This window comes from Procambarus clarkii, chromosome 22 (genome assembly GCF_040958095.1).
Source record: "Procambarus clarkii isolate CNS0578487 chromosome 22, FALCON_Pclarkii_2.0, whole genome shotgun sequence".
NCBI lineage: Eukaryota > Metazoa > Arthropoda > Malacostraca > Decapoda > Cambaridae > Procambarus > Procambarus clarkii.
Genome location: NC_091171.1, coordinates 19,770,892 through 19,794,412, shown reverse-complemented (window position 1 = coordinate 19,794,412; position 23,521 = coordinate 19,770,892). Strand labels below are relative to the sequence as shown.

The 23,521-nt window shown below is 45.3% G+C and overlaps 2 protein-coding genes across 8 annotated transcripts in view; both read right to left on the bottom strand.

Moving 5' to 3' along the window:
• The window catches only part of LOC123757638 (bifunctional peptidase and arginyl-hydroxylase JMJD5), a 296,441-nt gene that overhangs the window by 80,763 nt on the left and 192,157 nt on the right, over positions 1-23,521 (bottom strand). The gene's annotated exons all lie outside the window — the stretch shown is intronic.
• On the bottom strand, positions 17,729-19,447 carry LOC138367435 (neurofilament heavy polypeptide-like). Its single transcript, XM_069329090.1, has 3 exons — positions 19,303-19,447; positions 18,295-18,720; positions 17,729-18,078 (listed from the first exon to the last, which is right to left on the bottom strand). Exons 1-3 carry the CDS (start codon positions 19,445-19,447, stop codon positions 17,729-17,731), a joined length of 921 nt encoding a protein of 306 aa, XP_069185191.1.

Here is a 23,521-nt window from a genome sequence, read left to right as displayed (position 1 = left end):
GAGAGGGGGGAGAAGGAGAGAGAGTGGGGAGAAGGAGAGAGAGGGGGGAGAAGGGGAGAGAGAGAGAGAGAGAGAGAGAGAGAGAGAGAGAGAGAGAGAGAGAGAGAGAGAGAGAGAGAGAGAGAGAGAGAGAGAGAGAGAGAGAGGGGGAGAAGGAGAGAGAGAGGGGGAGAAGGAGAGAGAGAGGGGGGAAAGGAGAGAGGGGGAGAAGGAGAGAGAGGGGGAGAAGGAGAGAGAGAGAGGGGGGGGAGAAGGAGAGAGAGGGGGGAGAAGGAGAGAGAGAGGGGGGAGAAGGAGAGAGAGAGAGAGAGAGAGAGAGAGAGAGAGAGAGAGAGAGAGAGAGAGAGAGAGAGAGAGAGAGAGAGAGAGAGAGAGAGAGAGAGGAGGAGGAGGAGGAGAGGGGAGTCGACTGCACCTACTAGAACCTTACAAAGGCCTTTGACAGAGTCCCCCACGAGAGGCTCTTCTGGAAACTAGAACACAAAGGATTACTGACTTATATCAACATTTTTCTAACTGACAGACAAGTAAGAGCCGTGATAAGAGGCAATGCGTCAGAGTGAAGAAATGTCACTAGTGCAGCACCACAAGGTTCACTCCCTTAACAAGTTCATAGTCTATATAAATGATCTAATAGATTGAATTTAGTTACATATATATGCTTGCAGATGACGTTAAGTTACTACGGAGAGTATTAGACTTAGATAACTGCCATGCTCTTCAAGATAACCTAAACGAAATAAGTGAATAGAGCAACACGTCATGGAATTCAGTGTTAACAAATCACATGCAATGGAATGTGGATTAGTGGAAAACAGACCACAACCAACCACAATTATGTGGTTGAGTGAGTATTCACAATAATGTGAATACACACTACAGAACTCCAGTAAAGCAAGTGATCTAGTGATGGTTCTGGAGAGTAAACTGTCATCAGAGGATCACATCAAAGGTGTCGTGAGAGAAGCCTACTATACGATAGCAAATTTCAGGATCACATTTAATTATATGGACGGAGAAAAGCGTACAAAAAAATTTTCATAACATTTATGAGACCGAAATTGTAATATGCATCAGTTGTGTGTGGCCCGTATCTCAAGACGCTCATCAATTATGTGACAAGGGTGCAAAGATATACTGTACTAAATGAACCCAAGAGATATGAAGAGGGGCAAGAAAATTTTAATACAATTAATAATATTTAATTGTGTCGGGGGACAGGCAGTCAGTTTATACATACAGCACATGTTAGGCTTATAGTGGTAATTCGACCCCACAGGGTCGAATTACTGACCCTCCCAAGAGCCTGACAGCTGAGTAGATAGCGCTTTGGATTCGTAGTGCTGAGGTTCCGGGTTCGATCCCCGGTGGAGACGGAAACAAATGGGCAGAGTTTCTTTCACCCTGATGCCCTTGTTACCTTGCAGTAAATAGGTACCTGGGAGTTAGACAGCTGCTACGGGCTGCTTCCTGGGGGTGGGGGGTAACAAAAAGGAGGCCTGGTCGAGGACCGGGCCGCGGGGACGCAAAGCCCCGAAATTATCTCAAGATAATTTCCCCAGGATGCAACCCCACAACAAGCTGACTAACTCCTGGGTACCTACTTACTGCTAAGTGAACAGATGCATGAGGTGATAGGAAATGTACCCAACCATTTTTGCCTCACCCGGGATTCGAACTTGGAATTCTCGACTGCGAGTTGAGAAGGAACCCGACTGTACCAGCAGGACATTACTCGCTATGAGGAGAGGCAAGATGCGATTTTTATTTATTTGTCAATTTAAAATTAAATTGTTTAAACAAACTGGTATTGGTAAGATCTCCTACTGGTAAAAGTTTGTTTCCTAAAATAAATCAACTTTTCATCTTACAAATTACGTCGCTTTTCGCTCATATATGTTCACTCAGGCTAAACAATGACCTAATTTAAAATATTCAATATATATATCTAGTTGCAGTAAAAAAATATATATTGTTATGAGCCCTCAAAATTAGTACACATCAGTATATTTGAAAATCTATAACTCTAAAATTACTAGGTTAATTAAAATTCTGGATCATGGTATCACAAGAGCTGGAACCGTTGTACATAATATGTAAGATTGATATGAATTGCTCGCAAATTGAACCGCAAATTAGATTTAAATCAGCTAAGGATAAAGAACATCTTGTATTGGACTTCCGCCACCACGGGATACAAAGTGTTACTGACGCCAGAGCCATAAAGGCAATGAATCAACCACAATAACAAAGGAACGTTGATGTCGGAAAAGCAGATGATGAAGACCATGCAAAATTGCATAAAGTTCTGCCATGAGGATGCTTGTCTCTAAGGGCAGGCAGCGCATACAGTACACACACAGATCACACTAACGTGATGCATCAAATAAACAAATCCACAAGGGCTGTGACGAGGATTCGAACCTGCGTCCGGGAGCATCCCAGACACTGCCTTAATCGACTGAGCTACGACAGGGTAAAAGAGTTGAAACCGAAGTTCTACTGAGCTTATTGGATCCCGTAGCCTCTCTGAGGCACAAACGAGTTGTGTAAAATCCTGGTTTGTGCCTCGGAGAGGCTACGGGATCCAGTAAGTTCAGTAGAACTTCGGTTTCAAGTCTTTTACCCTGTCGTAGCTCAGTCAATTAAGGCAGTGTCTGGGATGCTTCCGGACGCAGGTTCGAATCCTCGTCACGGCCCTTGTGGATTTATTCAGCGCATATAGGTTTGGCCAGGGAAGAAAATATAGTCAACATAGTCACAGACCAAGAACCACCCGTGAATAGTACAATGGAGTGTGAAAAGTGTTCAAGGAAAAAAGGAGTTTCATAACAGGAGGAGGGGGATAAGCCTTCACCAATGGGTTAAGGCCAAGTAGGACCCCTCAATGGGGGCAAGGCTGGAATAACATGACGAGAAACATTTTACATGTGAACTGAGAGCAAATCATGCAGGTGACTCATCCTTACTGGATAAGGAAGGTGGTGAGAGGAAACAAGGCCCTTCTGAGGAGTAACAATCAAAGCATATAACAAGCTTGAGTGAGGAGGTTGCAGGGACCATGCGAGGTAGTGAAGACAGAACGGTCACAACTGTCCTGTAGAGACAAGATGCCGAGATCAACATACATGCTCTGGGATGAACGAATGCTGAGGCATAACCCATTATGGTGAAGAACATCAAGACGACGAAGGGTCGAGGGAAAGGCAGGGAAATAGGCGGGGCAGCCATATTTGAGTTTAGACAGTACAAGAGAAGAGTGCAAATAGAAGAGTATGCATTTATCAGCTTCCCAGGAAGTATGGAGCAAGACTTTAAGTAAGGCAAGGGCAATAGACCGTGCACCTTGGAAGGCAGAGCCATCGCGTGAGCAAGATAAACGAGTGTCAAAAATCGACCCTAAATGTTTACCAGTATCTTTATAAAGATGAGGATTACCAAAGATAACAGAAGATGAGGAACGATGTACTTCTGAATAAAATTCATAGCACAAGTCTAAGTTGAAGCCATGATTGGTGGCCTAGGATGACATGTTATCAATCACAAGTTAAAGATGATAACAGGCGAGAGCGAGATCATCCATATATAGTACTTAGAAAATGTCTGGGGGAAGCAAGACCATTTAAAGCAACAATGAAAATAGTAGTGCTTAGAACACTACCTTAGGAAAAACATATTTTTAAAAAGAATCAAGAGAAAGTAGTACAAAGTCACATTTTAAACGAAGGACGAGACAGGAAGCTTTCAAAGAAGAGGGGTAGCTTGCCATGAATGTTAAAAGAATGTAGAGCTTAAATAAATTATCTCCAGGTGGGGGTTATAAGCCTTTTACAGGTCACAAGAATCTCAACAACGGAGGTGTTTGAAGCAAAGGCAGAACGAATGTATTCCTTAAAGTCCAATAAGATATCAGTCGTACTGCAGCACTTGCAAAAGCCAAATTGAGAGAAGATGTAGCGATGATGTTCTAAGAATTACAAGAAATGTAGATTAACCATACATTCAAAAATTCTGCAGACGCAACTCATCAGGACAAGGGGCAAAAATCCTTACAAGCCTCTTGAGTACCGGGTTTCCAAATACGGTTTAGTGATATTCACCAAATACTGAAAGTCACACTGAGGGAGATGACAAAGCGTCTCATAGTGAATGCCGTGTGAGTCCACCGTTGTAGAATTGCTGAAAGGCAAGGCAGACTGGAATTCAGAAAGAAATAAGATATTGGAATAAGGGAGATGGAAGTGAGAGCAAAAGTCCAAGGGATGAGATTCAATAAGGTACTTTTGAGTATGGAAAGTAAGAGGAAGATGAGTACTGAAGCAGAAAATTGAACTTAGTTCATTCTCAACCAACACCGAATCTGCCATAATGGAGACATGGAGATGGAGGACAAGTGATATGTCTGAAACAAATCTACCCACAATCATACGGATTATCTTACAGATCTGAGGAAGAGTGGGTGTCAACAGTAATAGTGGAGATGTAAGATCTCTCATATTTAGTAGTATGGATGGTCCTTCATGCCACCTCACCCGACTTCTGAAAGAGAATAAGAGTCAGGAGTTCGTCGGCATCTGTGGTACCTTTTCCAGGTTTAGTACAGTCTGAATTCTACCAAGGAATGCACTTCTACAAGCCATGGGAGGTATAGCGAAGAACAGAGCAGACGCAGCGTCTAATAAGGTGTCATGAAAAAGGAGGACTTGAGGACGAGGCAGATTGCACAGGATGAGAGGAGCAGCATGGAGGGATAAAAGATTCCAGTCCACCTTATCAAACTGCCACCAAGGGAAAGAGAAAGGTGGCCGAAAAAAAAGAGGGCTATTAGGATGAGGAAATGGTAACTTACGAAAGGTACTGAGGACATTGTACATCAGATCTATATAAATGAAAGAGGAACAGAGAGAAAGAACAATATAGGAAAGAGTGGAAGTTCGTGAGTGTATATGGGTCGGCTCACTGAAATTCAGGAGACACAGTTGAGAGGAGAGGATGAAAGGTTCTAGAAGGTGGATTCAAATATTTGTTAAATCATTACCCCAGATGGCATGGCCACAGTTAGAAATCACACATAAGGAGCACAGGCTTTGGCAATGAGTCTAGGTGGTGTTTGAGATTGGGAAGAGAAAGTGGAACATGCAGGGGAGGAGATAAATGGAACAGGCTGAATACCATTTAATCATAAAGATGCAGACATTGGTAAAATGAACGTTTGACTTAAAGTGAAGAACAAAGGGAGCATCAGCAGAGGCATCTGCAGAGGCACCAGCAGAGCCATCAGCAGAGCCATCAGCATAGGCATTAGCAGGGGCATCAGCAGGGGTAAAAACAATGGGAAGAGAAGTTCCAAAGGGAGGTCAGTCGACACACCACCGAGATGCAGGAACAAGGAGAGGGAAAAAGCTAGGGGAATTGACTGAGGCCTTTTTTACCCACTGAGGAGTTAGTGGGAAGAGGGACCAGGTTTATACTTCTGATTGAGACACACAGGAGTGCTAATAGCAATGTACTGTGTCACAGACTCCAGTCTCAGGCAGGGATATGAAGAATGCAAGTGGATGATACGAGGACAGTTGGGAGGAGGATGGACATTAACTTGGGTTAATATTTGCCGGCAAGGACCAAAAAACAGAGGAAAGGGCTGAGGAGGAAGATGGGGGTCGACAGTTGAAGGTCAAAGTGGATGTAGAAAAATGAGGCGTAGAAGTGTTGCAAATACAGCAACTAAGAGAAAATTTGGAGGGAAGAGTGGAAATGTCAGTTGTTGATACTTGTGGAACACTTTCTGCCAGATCACTGAGGAGTGGGGGGGAGGTAGTGAAGGTGTCGGGTGTAAGGCTAGGAAACAGTTGTGGGTAAGGGACAAAGAGACATCTCACTACTGCACTTTGAGGAACATGTCCATATATCAAGCAGCTATTGCAGAGGCGCAGAGAAGAGATCAATCCCTGAATGGAGCATCTGGTGTGTGAGTCCTTTAACTACCAGCAACGACTACAACTGTACCGGTGGTCACCATCCTCACCGGTGGTCACCATCCTCACCGGTGGTCACCATACAGGTTACCAGTAGCAGTAATTAAAGTATGAGAGAGCAACTGCCGAGGTTCACTATATCTGTGATGTAAAGAGAGTGTCACATGGCAATAATCTCCCAAACGATCACACAGGTACTGCCGCCTGTCACTGAGTCGCAGTCACACTCCAACAGGTGAAAGCACCCTAAAGCAACGATTGCCACCTGGCCAGAGTGCTTGGGGGAGATTGTGTAAAACCCTGTTTCGACTTCAGTGGAAGCCTCAGGAATCTTCGTGGGCTCATTAGAACCTCAGATTGCAATCTTTTTGAACATGTTGTAGCGTGGTTGTCTGGGGTGTGTGCCTGGCAGTACTCAGCGTATAGGTTCGAATCCTCGTCATGGCTTCTGCGGATTTTCTCACTGATATATCATATTAGTGTGATGGCTCTCTGTGACCATTGAAATTCTTATCCAAGGGGTTATCCAGAGATACCCATCAAAACAGACTAGTCCTGGACCAAAACAGACTAGTCCTGGACCAAAGAACTTATGATTGTGTACTGTTACATGTGCACTCTGGAGATTTCACACTGGCTACCACACATCATGCACTCACATTGTACTCTTAAAACAACCGTGAAATTCAATTTCCTGACACCTGGCACCAACAAGACTTATGGAAGACGAATGGACCCTATCATTAAGTAATCTTAACTACTCTAAGGGGTTGACAACTACGACCTTCAGAATAGTCGAGTGAACGTTATTCTATTTGAGGATAGGATAGAATAACTTTGGGCTTTAAGGATGTATGTAATGTCTTCACATCAGTTTTTAAGTTCCTTGTCCCCCCACTTGCAACATGTTGCAGGAGAATGACAGTGCCGATGCTGGCCTTTAAGTGGACATTTTTGCACCGGAACCCGGGTTTCACCAGTGTAGGACAAAGCAGCTAAACAGTCGGCTGCTTCTTTAGAAGAGGCAGCAACGGGGTACCTACCTTGAGGCTACCTTAAGGTGCTTCCGGGGCTTAGTGTCCCCGCGGCCCGGTCGTCGACCAGGCCTCCTGGTTGCTGGACTGATCAACCAGTGAATACTCGTCTGGGAGGGGTTAAAGGTAACATGGGTACCTTGCCACAGAGTCAATGAGGTTTGTGTAAATCATCAGAGTAGGTTGGGGTCATTGTGACAAATATCAACATATTTAGGCCAAATAACAGGGCCAAACAGATGGTACAAATAACATGGTACAAAACAGTGGATGAGAGAATCATGGTTAGACTGTAATTACAGCACCGTGGTCCCCCATTATGAAGGGGGGATAAAAGGCATGACTATAACAACTAAACATGGAGCAGCTCCAGGTGACTAGTGAGTAATTATCAAAAGAAGGCACCAAGCTGGGAAGATTTTGTAGCACTATCAAAGGTGCAGGATATTCAAAAGGTGCTAAATATCACTAAGGATGCCAATACGGGAACAAAAGAGCATAAGGCGAACAATATCAGAGATATCAGATTCACCAAGGATTCTCTCGAAGGACAAGTGACCGCGAGGGACGGTCGGGAAGCAAGTCACATGCACGTGACTGCGTGACTTCAACAAAGATATGCACAACTGTAATGGGGGGGGGGGGCAATACAGTTTGGATAATAAGGAGCAGGGCGGCGCTCCATTAATACACGACTTTGTTGATTTCTGTATAATCAGAAAAAACTGTTCATTCTACCACTGGTAAATCTTCTCCTAAATTACTGTTTATTAAACACCTCAGAGTGCACATGGAAGTAGTTGAGACAAATGCAGATAAAGAGAAATATGTAACTAGCTTGGCCAATCAGTTGGCTCAGGGAGAGGAAGTGTTGTTTATTAAAGAGGGGGATGCAGTATATGTAAGGAATTTTGGAAACAGTAAGCCTTGGGTAGAAGGGAAAATTATGGAAGTCTTGGGCTGCAGAAATTTCACCGTGCAAGTGCAGAGTTTTGGAAACATTAATTGGAAAAAGTCATGCAGGTCAATTCATGCCAAGGTTCACGGGGAATTTTGAAGACCCTTCAGGTGTCTTCCCATCCTAATCATCATCCCATCCTCTTCCCATCCTAATAATGAAGGGGTAGCAGCACCTGCAGGAGACAGGGAGGCACAGCAAGGGGGGCAACAGAGGGGGGGGGGGGGAATGTGGATACAGCTAACCCTAGGGACTCGGCAGTAAGTAATTCAGAAGAAGGTTCCCCAGAAGTAACAGGTCTGGAGCACCAGGTGAGAAAATCAGGAAAAGTCATACGACCGCCTGATAGACTTAACCTGTAGGGGTAGACTTAAATTACAAGGGAAGGAATGTTAGGATCAAGGTATGTGTTGGATTAGGGTCATTTACGATTAGGTTTGTAATGTTAAGATCCGATGTTCATTTGTATTCATGGCACCTATACCCAGTGACGTCATTGTTTGTGGTTGTTGAATGAACGGTTTCCATGTGGATCACACGTTCGTGTTTCGTCTTGCCAAATTATAACAATAATGTACACAATGAAACGTATTAGTTGAAAGGCCGGGTTGGCTTTTGGCAATTCTCACTGCATTTGTACGTAATCAATAATAGTAGTAGTAACTACGGGCTCACCATAGCCCGTGCTACTTAGAACTTTGTTTCAGGTAGCGAATCTTTAACAACTAGTAGTAGTAGTAGTAGTAGTAGTAGTAGTAGTAGTAGTAGTAGTAGTAGTAGTAGTAGTAGTAGTAGTCGTAGTAGTCGTAGTAGTAGTAGTAGTAGTAGTAGTAGTAGTCGTAGTCGTAGTTGAAGTAGTAGTCGTCGTCGTCATGGACGTAACATAATGAGTACAGAGAGCATATTATTAAATAAAAGAGAATAATGTCTGGATGAGTATAATGTATACAAGAAGTTCAATGCATATAAAGAAAATGAGTGTGGATTACAGAACACAGACTACAGAGAGTATAATAGGTACTGTATTACAATGCATGCAGATATGATTTCAGAAATTATATTGAATCTATTGATTATTATGAGGTTACAGGTTATAATGAGCACAAATAGTAAAAGGAGAGTTCAGAAGCATATTGACTGAAGTTTCAGTAAATACTGTGCTCAGTAAATACGAGTAGAGGAGCATACTAAGCTTAAGGAGTATAATGAGTTCAGTAGTATAATAAGTTCGAAGAACAAGAGCATAAGGAACATAATGACTATAGAATATAATGAGTCTAGGAGTATAATGGATAATTAGAATAATGAAGAGAAAGTACAGGTAGATTTTGACCACAGTTGATTAAGGAAGATATCCGTGGTTCCTCTGATTGACCCAACCTCGACTCAGCTATACAGAACTGCGAGGGTCGACACTGTTCAATAATGACTCAGCTATACAGAACTGCGAGGGTCGACACTGTTCAATAATGACTCAGCTATACAGAACTGCGAGGGTCGACACTGTTCAATAATGACTCAGCTATACAGAACTGCACGGGTCGACACTGTTCAATAATGACTCAGCTATACAGAACTGCGAGGGTCGACACTGTTCAATAATGACTCAGCTATACAGAACTGCACGGGTCGACATTGTTCAATAATGACTCAGCTATACAGAACTGCACGGGTCGACATTGTTCAATAATGACTCAGCTATACAGAACTGCACGGGTCGACATTGTTCAATAATGACTCAGCTATACAGAACTGCGAGGGTCGACACTATTCAATAATGACTCAGCTATACAGAACTGCGAGGGTCGACACTGTTCAATAATGACTCAGCTATACAGAACTGCGAGGGTCGACACTGTTCAATAATGACTCAGCTATACAGAACTGCACGGGTCGACATTGTTCAATAATGACTCAGCTATACAGAACTGCGAGGGTCGACACTGTTCAATAATGACTCAGCTATACAGAACTGCGAGGGTCGACACTGTTCAATAATGACTCAGCTATACAGAACTGCGAGGGTCGACACTGTTCAATAATGACTCAGCTATACAGAACTGCACGGGTCGACATTGTTCAATAATGACTCAGCTATACAGAACTGCGAGGGTCGACACTGTTCAATAATGACTCAGCTATACAGAACTGCGAGGGTCGACACTGTTCAATAATGACTCAGCTATACAGAACTACAAGGGTCGACACTGTTCAATAATGACTCAGCTATACAGAACTGCGAGGGTCGACACTGTTCAATAATGACTCAGCTATACAGAACTGCACGGGTCGACATTGTTCAATAATGACTCAGCTATACAGAACTGCGAGGGTCGACACTGTTCAATAATGACTCAGCTATACAGAACTACAAGGGTCGACACTGTTCAATAATGACTCAGCTATACAGAACTGCGAGGGTCGACACTGTTCAATAATGACTCAGCTATACAGAACTGCACGGGTCGACATTGTTCAATAATGACTCAGCTATACAGAACTGCGAGGGTCGACACTGTTCAATAATGACTCAGCTATACAGAACTGCGAGGGTCGACATTGTTCAATAATGACTCAGCTATACAGAACTACAAGGGTCGACACTGTTCAATAATGACTCAGCTATACAGAACTGCGAGGGTCGACACTGTTCAATAATGACTCAGCTATACAGAACTGCACGGGTCGACATTGTTCAATAATGACTCAGCTATACAGAACTGCGAGGGTCGACACTGTTCAATAATGACTCAGCTATACAGAACTGCGAGGGTCGACACTGTTCAATAATGACTCAGCTATACAGAACTACAAGGGTCGACACTGTTCAATAATGACTCAGCTATACAGAACTGCGAGGGTCGACACTGTTCAATAATGACTCAGCTATACAGAACTGCACGGGTCGACATTGTTCAATAATGACTCAGCTATACAGAACTGCGAGGGTCGACACTGTTCAATAATGACTCAGCTATACAGAACTGCGAGGGTCGACATTGTTCAATAATGACTCAGCTATACAGAACTACAAGGGTCGACACTGTTCAATAATGACTCAGCTATACAGAACTGCGAGGGTCGACACTGTTCAATAATGACTCAGCTATACAGAACTGCACGGGTCGACATTGTTCAATAATGACTCAGCTATACAGAACTGCGAGGGTCGACACTGTTCAATAATGACTCAGCTATACAGAACTGCGAGGGTCGACACTGTTCAATAATGACTCAGCTATACAGAACTGCGAGGGTCGACACTGTTCAATAATGACTCAGCTATACAGAACTGCACGGGTCGACATTGTTCAATAATGACTCAGCTATACAGAACTGCGAGGGTCGACACTGTTCAATAATGACTCAGCTATACAGAACTGCGAGGGTCGACACTGTTCAATAATGACTCAGCTATACAGAACTGCGAGGGTCGACACTGTTCAATAATGACTCAGCTATACAGAACTGCGAGGGTCGACACTGTTCAATAATGACTCAGCTATACAGAACTGCGAGGGTCGACACTGTTCAATAATGACTCAGCTATACAGAACTGCGAGGGTCGACACTGTTCAATAATGACTCAGCTATACAGAACTGCGAGGGTCGACACTGTTCAATAATGACTCAGCTATACAGAACTGCACGGGTCGACATTGTTCAATAATGACTCAGCTATACAGAACTGCGAGGGTCGACACTGTTCAATAATGACTCAGCTATACAGAACTGCACGGGTCGACACTGTTCAATAATGACTCAGCTATACAGAACTGTGAGGGTCGACACTGTTCAATAACATTTCGATTTTTTTTTATAAAACTAAAGTAGTTCAAGTTTCAAGTAACTGTGATGAAGAGTCATTATTGAGACTAGCTATAACGGACACCTTGTCTAATAAGAGCAGACACATTAAGACGACTCCTTGCCTATAAACAGTTGATATCGCCAATGCTTCATTTTAACAAAGTGTTAGTAATTTTAGCAAGAATTTTAGCCTCTGCTATACCATTATGTTTGCGTCTATGTTGGGAATATATTTACAGGAAAACAGGAGAGCACAAGCTGAAGACAGTCTGATCTGATCGCTGGGAGGTTATGGTGACCAGTGTTGGTGATCGCTGGGGGGTTATGGTGACCAGTGTTGGTGATCGCTGGGAGGTTATGGTGACCAGTGTTGGTGATCGCTGGGAGGTTATGGTGACCAATGTTGGTGATCGCTGGGAGGTTATGGTGACCAGTGTTGGTGATCGCTGGCAGGTTATGGTGACCAGTGTTGGTGATCGCTGGCAGGTTATGGTGACCAGTGTTGGTGATCGCTGGGAGGTTATGGTGACCAGTGTTGGTGATCGCTGGGAGGTTATGGTGACCAGTGTTGGTGATCGCTGGGAGGTTATGGTGACCAGTGTTGGTGATCGCTGGGAGGTTATGGTGACCAGTGTTGGTGATCGCTGGGAGGTTATGGTGACCAGTGTTGGTGATCGCTGGGAGGTTATGGTGACCAGTGTTGGTGATCGCTGGCAGGTTATGGTGACCAGTGTTGGTGATCGCTGGGAGGTTATGGTGACCAGTGTTGGTGATCGCTGGGAGGTTATGGTGACCAGTGTTGGTGATCGCTGGGAGGTTATGGTGACCAGTGTTGGTGATCGCTGGGAGGTTATGGTGACCAGTGTTGGTGATCGCTGGGAGGTTATGGTGACCAGTGTTGGTGATAATGACCCTTCCACTGGAAGGGAGCGAGGTGCTTTGTAACACATAAGTGAATTTGTTTACAACATATACAATTCACTTAGCGTATGGAAAATTGGGGTCCCAATTCCTGAACCCTTCAACAGTCTGTGGCTCCCAGTCTGTAACAAGCGAGTTTTACAAGTAATTTCTATTTTAGTCAAATAATCACAAGGTATAAGGAAAACACATGCTAGTAAAAACACTGTATTCCTGATTCTCTTACATAAAATGCAGCAAAATCCGTCTTTTCTCCCTCTACCAATACAGTTACCGACTTCACAGATCTAAGCGAGTTGTGTTACCTCAACAATAAGAAATTTCACTGTATTGTTTAGGAGCTGCATTTCTCCTCTTGGGTTAGTGGCACAGAACCGGGACTCTGTATTATAATCAGAGAAAGATAAGATCTGGCGTATGATAGTGAGATAATTACAAACCGTCTCTGTATTCTTACTCACTCACACTCACACACACTTACACGCACACACACTCACACACATATAACGTTTCAAAGCGTTATATGACAAAGAGTGCTGGGAAGACGGGACACCACGAGCGTAGCTCTCATCCTGTAACTACACTTAGGTAATTACACAAACACACACTCACACACACACACACACACACACACACACACACACACACACACACACACACACACACACACACACACACACACACACACACACACAGTTTCCCTGTAACAATCACTGGCAGGGAGGCAGACAGACCACCAATACATTCAACTAATTCTACCAGACTTACTATATTTAAATTAACTGACAAAAATGTTTCACAGTACTTATTACATCTCAAAATTCATGTTCAGTTAAAGAACAAATCCTCCATTCAAAGCGGCATATATTTTGTACTGGAGTTCTTCAGATCACACATTGAAATGTAATTGATGGTATTTATGTAAAGTATAAATAACAGTGGAGTGTATACCAAGAGGCTCACCCAGCATGTTGGTGTACGTGCACCGAGTTTACTTTAGTCCTGAACTATGCTGAGGACTAAAGTATATGTGCTGGTTTGTAAGCTATTGGGATGGTTTTAATCACAACAGGTTGTTTGGCCTTAAACCCATCATCGACCAAATCATCTGACATCTACAAATTGCTCGAAATGCGTCATCAATTGAATAATAAGGAATTATACATAACGAAGATAATTTAGGATTTTACATTTCATGAAATATTTAAAGAAATTCCTAAACAACTAAAAATTTATATCACTGTGACATTCCTGAGTCTTAAAATAATTATTCAATATGTTCCTGATACCTGTAACAGCTGTGTAGAATCTCGAGTAAAGTTTATTAACGTTTTGTGGGACAAATGGTAAACATTTAGAGCTGAGAATTATAGATCATAAATATTGGAGGAGGACAGGTCAGAATTCTAAGACTCTCCTTACTCATAAAACAGATTTAAGAGCATCCAATTGATTGGACTCTCAGAAAATTACTGCATAGAAAAATATTGTTGAAGTACAGTATAATAAATGCCATTTTATTAAAAGCTGAAAAATGTAATCTATATACGAACTCACACCTGTACTTTACTACATGAACGCAGCATTGCCTGCTTAGTGCTTTGAGCCATCATCAGTGTCCATCGTACCATGTGCCACCATCCTGCCAGCTGTGTCGTCCATGTGTGTGCCTGGTATGACCATTGTAGTGACCACCCTGCTACCTCAACAAGTAGCCTCACACATGTTCACCAGGTGTGGTCTATGTACTTCAGGTGGAAGTCTGAAAAAGAGACCGCCATCCATACATTCACCCAGTAGCGTCTCGCTTCACTGTCTCAGCAGGTTCTGATTGATTGATTGATAAAGATTAAGCCACCCAAAAGGTGGCACGGGCATGAATAGCCCGTAAGTGGTGGCCCTTTTGAGCCATTACCAGTATCAAGAGCTGATACTGGAGATCTGTGGAGGTGCGACTGCACCCTGCGTGACGGGAGATGTCTCCCGTGAGCAGGTTCTGCAGGGTCACTCTCCTGTTATAGCCGGTATGAATGAGACGGAACGAACGAACACCGGCCGTAATTGATAAGGTGCATTGTCTATGATTTTGTTAGTGTTGCCTGGTATTGATCTCGGTAATCGTCCATCTGATCAAGTATATTTCTGTGTACACTCGACACACGTGTATATAAGCACACTCCCAGTATGTTAGAATTTTAGTGATCAAGCTTGGAGTCTGACCTTCCACTATTTTCCTTGTGCCTATTATGAAATATATATCTGGTCTCCATTCCAAGAGTACAATTTGAGTGCCTTCAGGTAGTTCAGAAATTCCATGGCTCTATGAGGACAGAAAAAGATCTCTATAATTGCTATTGTCTGTATGTCAAGTTGTACATGAGAAAATATTTGCTAGTACAGTAGCTTTCCCGTACTTTTTGGGTACCCTCCACTCGCACACCTCACCAAGCAAGCACACCTCACCAGGCAATTCATCAACATCAACAAAAGCCAAATGCTGCTTAACACACTCACCAAACCCTGTTTATGAATATAAAACACTGTACACAAGACTCAACTGATGAAGTACGTACTTTTCAGGAAAGTGCTCTGTTCACGCTCTCTGCTCGAATCGCATCTCTGTAAGTGCTGCATCCACATACAGCAAATACCACATATTACCAACAGAACCTAACCATCTAACCTAAGGTGTGGGCTGGGCTGCGCTGTGAGACCCCCATCTCTGTAGTGAGGTGGTTTCCCCTCAACTTTTCTGGGGGGGGAGCCCCGTCGGCTTCCCGGAGCTATCTAGGCTGATATATGACTATTAGCTTTCTGGCATCAAAGTGCATGGAGTTCTGCCTACCAGGGACCACGAGTCAGAACCTGGCCCCTTCAGAGAGGTGCATGGAGCAATGGCCTATAGAAACCCCCATGTGGTTGGAGTCATTCTATTTCTGCCATTGACCGGGTCTGTCATCCAGAAAGGTAGGCGTCCCAAAACAAACCCCTATTCTGGTGAAAAGATGCTACCGAAAGCCGAATGAGTGGACAGAACGCCTCAAAAGAAAACTAGCAACTAGCATGATGTCATCACATCACCACGCCGCTGTCTGTGCTAACCCATCCCACTGCCCAGGAGGAAGGGGAAGCCCCAGACCCTCTCGCCGGCGACCCAACTGGCAGTTCTTGACTGATGTGATACTGGCTAGTCGGGTGCCTCTGGCTCCAGTTTTTGTTCTCAGTTACTGTGCCTTGTGGCAAAGTCTGTCTCTACTCGGGGTGTGTGAGCCAAGCCAGGAGTAATATTCTTTGGTACTCGGGTTGCATACGCCTAGGGATGCCTTCCCTAGGTGCACAGTAAAGTACTGCCCTTAGGGCATGGGGCTGCCTTCCACAAGTCACCTTGGGGTCTACCTCTGCTGTGCTTTTTACTGCTCGGTACTTGGCCGCCCTTGGAGTCAGCTCTGTTCTTGCTGCCCTTGTTTGCCTCTGAGTAGGAGATAATTTTCGTCACTGGTAGGGGTGTAGGGTACTGCACAGCTAGTTTTCATCAATTATAGAGGCCGGTTCTGTTCCACCTGGGTACGGTGTTCTCTGGTGGGGTTTTCCTTTTGTTTTTGTTTTCCTGCCAGGTGAGGGTCTGCCTTTGGTCGCCCCTTGGTTCCTTCTTTCATATATATTGTGTTTTGGTGGTACCCTTGCTTGGCTCCCATGAGTGGACACATCCTGGGGGTTCCACTTACGTCCTGGGGGTTAAGCTTCAGAAGTTTGCTTGGTAGTTTTGGGTGCCGGGGTTTGCAGTACCCTTCCTGGGCTTCCCTTAGCATGTTACAAAGGCTAAGGGCCCTGGGAAACCACACGGGGGGGGTGGGGCCTCATGGTCCAATGGATGTGACCCCCTGAGTCCCCTCTTGCTTTGTGCAAGGTTCATAGTTGCTCTGTCCCCCTGTTTTGGGGTGACATTCACTGGTTTTGCCTCTGCCATGCTGCCTGTCAAGTCGGCGATCCTATTGACCCGGAGTCGTGCGATGTTTGTTCTTTGCACGTGCTCCAGTTCACCCAAGCTACTAAACATGATATGAGGGTGCAGGCAGCACAGGGATTGCATGCTCGGTTTAGGTTACTGCAAAGCGATAGGTTGGTTGCTTCCCCGGATGCCCTGTTTTGGTTATAGGGATCCGGACTTGGGGGTGGGAGTCCCTTCGACTTTGGTTCCGTCCGCTGCTCCTTGTCCTTCCCCTTCTGTGGTTCATCCAGTTCCTCCCCTTTTGCATCCGGCTCCGAAACGTCTGAGGGTTTCGGAGTTGGGGCAAGATTTAGTTGGTGTTGAGATTCGGGTGGCCTCGGGGAGTCCCCTTCCGGGGAGGTGCCAGAGGCATTCAAGCCTGGTCCTCCACCCGCAGCTTCTGGGTGTGACCAGTGGGCCCCCTTCATTTCTGCTTTTTTTGCTGCTCCTGCCTTTCCTTTAGAGGGGGGAGGGGAATTTGGAAGACGGCTCGGCCCCGGGGCCTAGTGGTGAGGTTCCCGGGGCGGAAGAGGGGTTGATTTGGGGGGCCTTGCGGCCCATTGGACCCTGCCTGAGTTTTTCTACCCTCCGAGCGGGGCGTGGTGTTACAAGGAGAGGGGTTCTCTTCTGCTCCTTCCTCATACGAATTGGACTTAGCGTTTACACCTCCCTGGATTCGGTTCCATGATCGCGTCGGCTCCTCGGTCCCATCCTTCTGGAGGTTTTCGGCTTCTCATGTGGTGCGGGAAGCCCTTGCAGCTTACCTCCTGTGCGACCTGAATTATGCTTTCGTGATGGATCACATTCCTTCATGTATGGATTTTCGTGTCTGTACTGGGTTCGTTATGAAGTTCCGGGGTCGTCCTGGTTGGTAGATTGCCCGCTTTTTTTGTTGGAGGCTTGGCACACGTTTTGTCTGTCCTGCTCGCTCGAGTGGAGGGAGGCTCAGACGGCATTGCAGGTTTTCCTGGGGGCGAATTTGAGAATCTCAATGCATGTTTGTTTACCCCTGCCCTTCCGGGGATGTGGGCGTGATGCAGCTTCATGTGCAGGTTCCTTCCCTTTCGGCTGCCTTGATCACATAGGATTTGCATACCCGCAGCTTGTTGGCTTCGGCCCTGCATGTCTTCATCCTCCTCGAGCTGACTTCGGATTGGCTTGGGTTGGATGTGGAGGAGCTAGGGGCCGCCTCTGGATCTGGGGCATTGCCTTTGGCGGTGTGTGTGTCGTCTGCATTGTTGAAGCTCTTCGCCTCGTTCCTGTGGGATGCAGTTTCACATTTTTTTGCTTCTTGCCTCGTGTGTCTACATGCGGTGCTGGCTTCTTTAGAATCTGCTTGGGCCTTGGCTCTTAAGTTGTCTTTGCCTTTTTGTGCATTACTCTTTGCAGAGTCTGCAATTGTGCAGTTGTCAGTGTTACTGCCTTTGTTGCCTTCCTTTTGGTTTGAATCTGGCGCCTTGCATTTTTACAAGCCTTACGCAGGTCGTGGTGGCCCCATCTGCATCTGTTAGGTGTTCAGGTTCTTGCCTTCTTCGACGACTGGCTGGTTTGGGCTCCCAGCCGGTCCGCGTGTCTGCTTGCCAGGGATTTGTCTCTTTCCCAGCTAACTGGGTTTGGGTTCCTGGTGAACTGGCAGAAGTCTTATCTGGTTCCCTCTCAAGTTCGGTCTTGGCTGAGTCTTGTGTGGGATGCTCGGACCGCTTCCTGGTCTCTGCCTCTGGCAGCTCTGCTCCGTCTGCTTTCCTGCCTTCGCCTGTTCCTGAAGGGCTCCCGGGTCACGTGGCGGTTGCTCGAGGGTTTGTGCACGAGCCTGAACTTTGTCATGATGGTCTACCCGCCGGGTCAGGTGTGGCTTCGTTGGGTGTTCTGGTTCCTTCGGGACGTCCCTTCCACCCCTCTCACAATCACTGGGTATAGCCTCCGGGGGTTTTGCGTCGGTTGCTGTGTCGCTGGCTTCCTCTTCGGGTTTTTCGGGGTTCAGTGCCTTGGCGCCTACCCGACCCTTCTCTTGATTTGTTCGTGGACGCGTAGTCTCTGGGCTGGGGATTTGAGACCAGTCTCACCAGGCCGACAAGGGACGGTGGGGTCCGTGCTTCTGTCGGGCTCACAGCAAGGTGCGGGAGTTTGCGACTGTGTGGATGTCGCTCTGGAGGGTTTGAGTCACTCACTGATCAATGATCAGGCTCCATTTAGACTGCTCCCCAGTGGTTCATTGCCTGAACCAGGGGGTTCAATGCAGTCCTCAGCTCTTTGGGGCTGGTAGCTTCGGGTGACTCATTTGCCGAGTTCTTGGGGGTTTCGCTCTCTTGGTGGCTCATGTTCAGGGGGGTATCCAGTGTCTTGGTGAACGGCCTGTCCCAGTTCATTCCCCTTTCCATGGCATGGACGGTCGATGACACCTCGTTCAGTTGGCTCTGCCAGACGTTTGGGCCTCTGGAAGTGGATCTCTTCGCATCGGCGTGGTTGAGGCATCTCCCGGAATACGTGGCGCCCTTCCCCGACTGCGAGGCTGTCAAGGTCGTCGCCTTCAGGCAGAACTGGGTGAGGTGCGGCTACCTGTACCTCTTTCCCCCGGTTCAGCTGTTGCTCCAAGTCCAGGCTTGCTTAGAGACTTACCAGGGAAGAGTTGTCCTTCTGGCTCCTCGGTGGCCGGCCCAGCCTTTGTTTCAGATGCTGCTTGCTTGGTGTCCGAACCTGAGAGTCTTCCCGCAGTTCCGCCTCTTTTAGCAGATCGGTCCAGCCCAGTACGAGGCTGGTTCATTATTCTCCTCGAGTCTTCGCGTATGAAGTTTCTGAATCGAGTCAATCATTTGTATGGGGCGCAGGTAGCTTCGTTGTTGGTCTCCCACCTGTGTGCTTCGTCTCGGCAGCAGTATGAAGTTTTTTGGCGGTCCTTCCGGTTTTTTCCTCTCACTGTGACGATGTTCTTTGGTCTCTGATAGGGTTGTTTTGTCCTTCCTTCCATGGTTGTTCTAGGACCATCATCTTACGCAAAATACTGTCGCCTCGTATCGTGCAGCGCTGGTGGAGCCACTCCAGCTTGCGTTCGGTGTTGATGTTACTTCTGCCCTATTTCGCAAGTTCTCTCGTGTTGTTTCACCTCCCGCCTGCTCATGTGCCTCCTGAGCCATTCTGGTCTCTGGACCAGATTCCATCTAATGAGTTTTAAATATATGTAATGCACAAATATAAATTATACATTTAAATCCCTCAATTCAAAATAGAATTTTCATCTGTATTGGAATAGGTGCCATTTTTTCTGTAATTGTTCTCAAACACTAAATAGCAGTAAGATTAACTGTAAGAATCACTCCCATTCTTTACTGAATCTTCCATAAGAGGGCAGGGTGGCTGCCAAAACCATTAGTGCTTTCAAAATGTCATATAAGAAAGAGTACTGGGAAGATGGGACACCATGTCTGGAAGATCGGACACTATGGAAAATGAGAGTATAGGACTCATCCTGTAACTACACTTCGGTAATCATACACAATCTTGATGAACCTACTGGAGGTTTATGATAAAGTAATGAAAATAAAACAATATAGAGAGGGTTGGGGTAGATTGCATGTTTCTGGACTCCCAAAAAGCCTTTGATACAGTACCACACAGGAGATTATTATATAAATATGAGAGGCAGGTGGGAATAAGCAGAAACGTACTAACATGGGTAAGGAATTACCTAACATACAGAAGCCAGAGAGTGACAGTGAGGGGCGAAAAGTTGGACTGGCATATGGTAACAAGCTGAGTATCTCAAGGACTGGTGCTGGACCCCATACTATTCCTCACTTATGTAAATGATCTGACTGCAAGAATCAAGTCTTATATGTTGATGTTTACTGATGATGCAAAAGTGAAAAAAAAAGAGTTGTGACAGATGAGGATTGTAAGATTCTCCAAGTTGACTTAAAGCTGCCGAGCTGGTCCGAGAAAGGGCTACTAGAATTCAACACCAACATGTGAAAGGAGATGAAATGGAAACCAAGATGGAAATATACTGGTCCATCCAAGATGGATGGACCAGTATATGATGATGGGGGAAGTAAATAATTATCAAAAGAAGACACCAAGCCGGGGAGACTATGTAGCAACAGCAAATGTGTGGGATAATCAAAAGGCACTAAATATCACGAAGGAAGCCAATACTAGAACAAAAGTGCATAAGACGAATAATATCAAAGGTATCTGTTTCACCAAGAATTCTATCGAGGGACAAGTGACCGTGAGGGACAGTCAGGAAGTAAGATGCACGTACATCCTGGGGGCAGGAATGACAGAAAAGGGTGAGTGCACTGGATCAAGGGCAGCATCCAAGAGGGAATCAAGGGCAGCATCCAAGAAAGAATAAAAAACCAAGGGCAGCATTCAACAGAGAATCAAGGACCAAGGGAATCTCCATAGCTGGAACAGGCGACTGCCACTAAAATGGAAGGGGATGCAGGGATAGAGTCGGAGATGGAAGGTGAGGAATATTGCGATGCCTTCTTACCCGCTGAGGAGGAAAGAGGAGAAGGGCCAGGTTTATGTTTCTGATATAGAGAGACAGGCGTACCAGCAGCAATGTACTGGGTATAAAATTACATATGTAAACAAACACCAACATGGATTCAGAGAAGGGAAATCATGCCTAACAAACCTTCTGGAACTGTATGATAAGGTAACAAGAATAAGGCAGGAGAGGAAAGGATGGGCAAACTGCATATTTCTGAACTGCTAAAAAAGCCTTTGATATAGTACTGCACAGGAGACTGCTATTCAAACCTGAGAGGCAGGCGGGAATAAGTGGAAAAGCCCTAGCATGAGTAAGGAATTACTTAACAGGCAGAAGAAGCTAGAGAGTAACAGTAAGGGGGCAAGAAGTAGGACTGGTGAACGTTAATGAGTGGAGTACCTCAAAGATCGGTGCTGGGACTAGTTCTGTTTTTAATATGCGTAATGACATGTCTACAAGAGACGAGTCCTATACGACGATGTTTGCGGATGACGTAAAATTAATAAGACAAGTTGTGACAGATGAAGACTGTATGATCCTCCAAGAGGACCTGAACAAGTTACAGAGATAGTCAGAGAAATGGCTACTGGAGTTAAACACGAGCAAGTATAAAGTTATGAAAATGAAACTAGGTGCAAGTAGACCAAAGGGACAGTGCACAATGAAGGGAAACTACCTACCTGGGACGATTTAAGAAAGACACCTGGGAGTGGACATAACACTAAAACTAACTCCTAAGCCACATATAAATTGGATAACGACTGCAGCTTACTCTACGATAGCAAAAGTTAAAACGTCAGAATGAGTTCAAACGTCCTTCAGAAACTTAAGAAGCATTTAGATTGTTTTACACTGCTTACATAAGACCAGTCTCAGTATGCAGCCCCATCATGGAGCCCCCACCAGAAGAAACATATAAGGAAACTGGAAAGGTTCTGAAATTTGTGACAAGGCTCGTCCCAGAGTTGCGAGGGATGGGATATGAAGAGCGACTGAATGAACTTAACCTGACAATACTAGAAAAAAGGAGGGAGCAGGGAGATATGATAGCAACATAAAATACTGAGGGGGATTGACAGAGTGGAAATAGATGAAATGTTCACACTGAATTTTAAGAGAATAGGGGGACATGGGTAGAAGCTGGAAACTCAGATGAGTCACAGAGATGTTAGAAAGTTTTCTTTTAGTGTGTGAGTAGTGGTGAAATGGAATGAACTAAAGGAGCAGGTTGTAAGTAAGTAATTATCAAAAGAAGGCACCAAACCGGGAAGGCTATGTAGCACCAGCAAATGTGAGGGATAATCAGAGGGCGCTAAATATCACCAAGGATGCCAATACGAGAACAGTAACGCATGAGGCGAACGATATCAAAAGTATCCGAGTCATCAAGAATTCCAACGAGGAACAAGCGACCACTGGGGATGGTTGGAAAACAAGACACACGCTCGTCCCGGAAATCAAGACATTCAACAAGGATATGCACGACCGTAAGAGGGACAATGCCATTTGGAAAATAAGGAGCAGGGGTGGCGCTCCATTAAGTGACCATGAGTTAAGCGATTATGGCCAATATGCAACCTCGCCAGAGCCATTTCCCATCGCCGGTTACAGTAGTAGGAGGACGGCTACGAGGACACACAACTCCTAAGAGTACGCAGTTTGTTACCAGTAACAGACGACCAACAAGCCTGCCAACGGGTAAGGAATGGATAACAGGGTGAAAGTCGGAATAAGGAATACCTTTACGAGAGACGGGACAAGAGCGGACAGCTTCCCTGATGGCAGCATCCGCACGCTCATTTAAAGCAATATGGCTGGGAACCCAGCAAAACTCAACCGACTTAAATTTACTGTGAATAAGAAACAGCCAATGTTTGATCTCGACAACCACTGGATGAACCGGATTAAAGGACTCAAGAGCCATGAGGGCACTACGAGAGTCAACAACAACTACAAAGGAAGATTGACAATGAGAAAGCAGGAGACGAAGAGCATAGATAATAGCATAAAGCTCCGCTGTGAAGATGCTAGTCTCCGGAGGTAAGCGACACATATAAGTGCAATCAGGAAAAACAACAGAGTAGCCTACACCGTCCGCAGACTTAGACCCATCAGTGAAGATGGAAACGGAGCGGAAGTGAGAAGAAAAGTGCTCAAGGAAAAGGCGTTTTAGAACTGTAGGAGGGGTAAAAGCTTTAGTGATGCGGGTTAAGGATGTACAAAACTGCGGAAGGGGGGACTCTCCACGGGGGCAAAGAAGGAACAACACGAGGAAAAATATTAGAAATACAAAAGGAGCGGGTTGTAGAACCAAACATTATTCATAGTTAAAAAACTAGA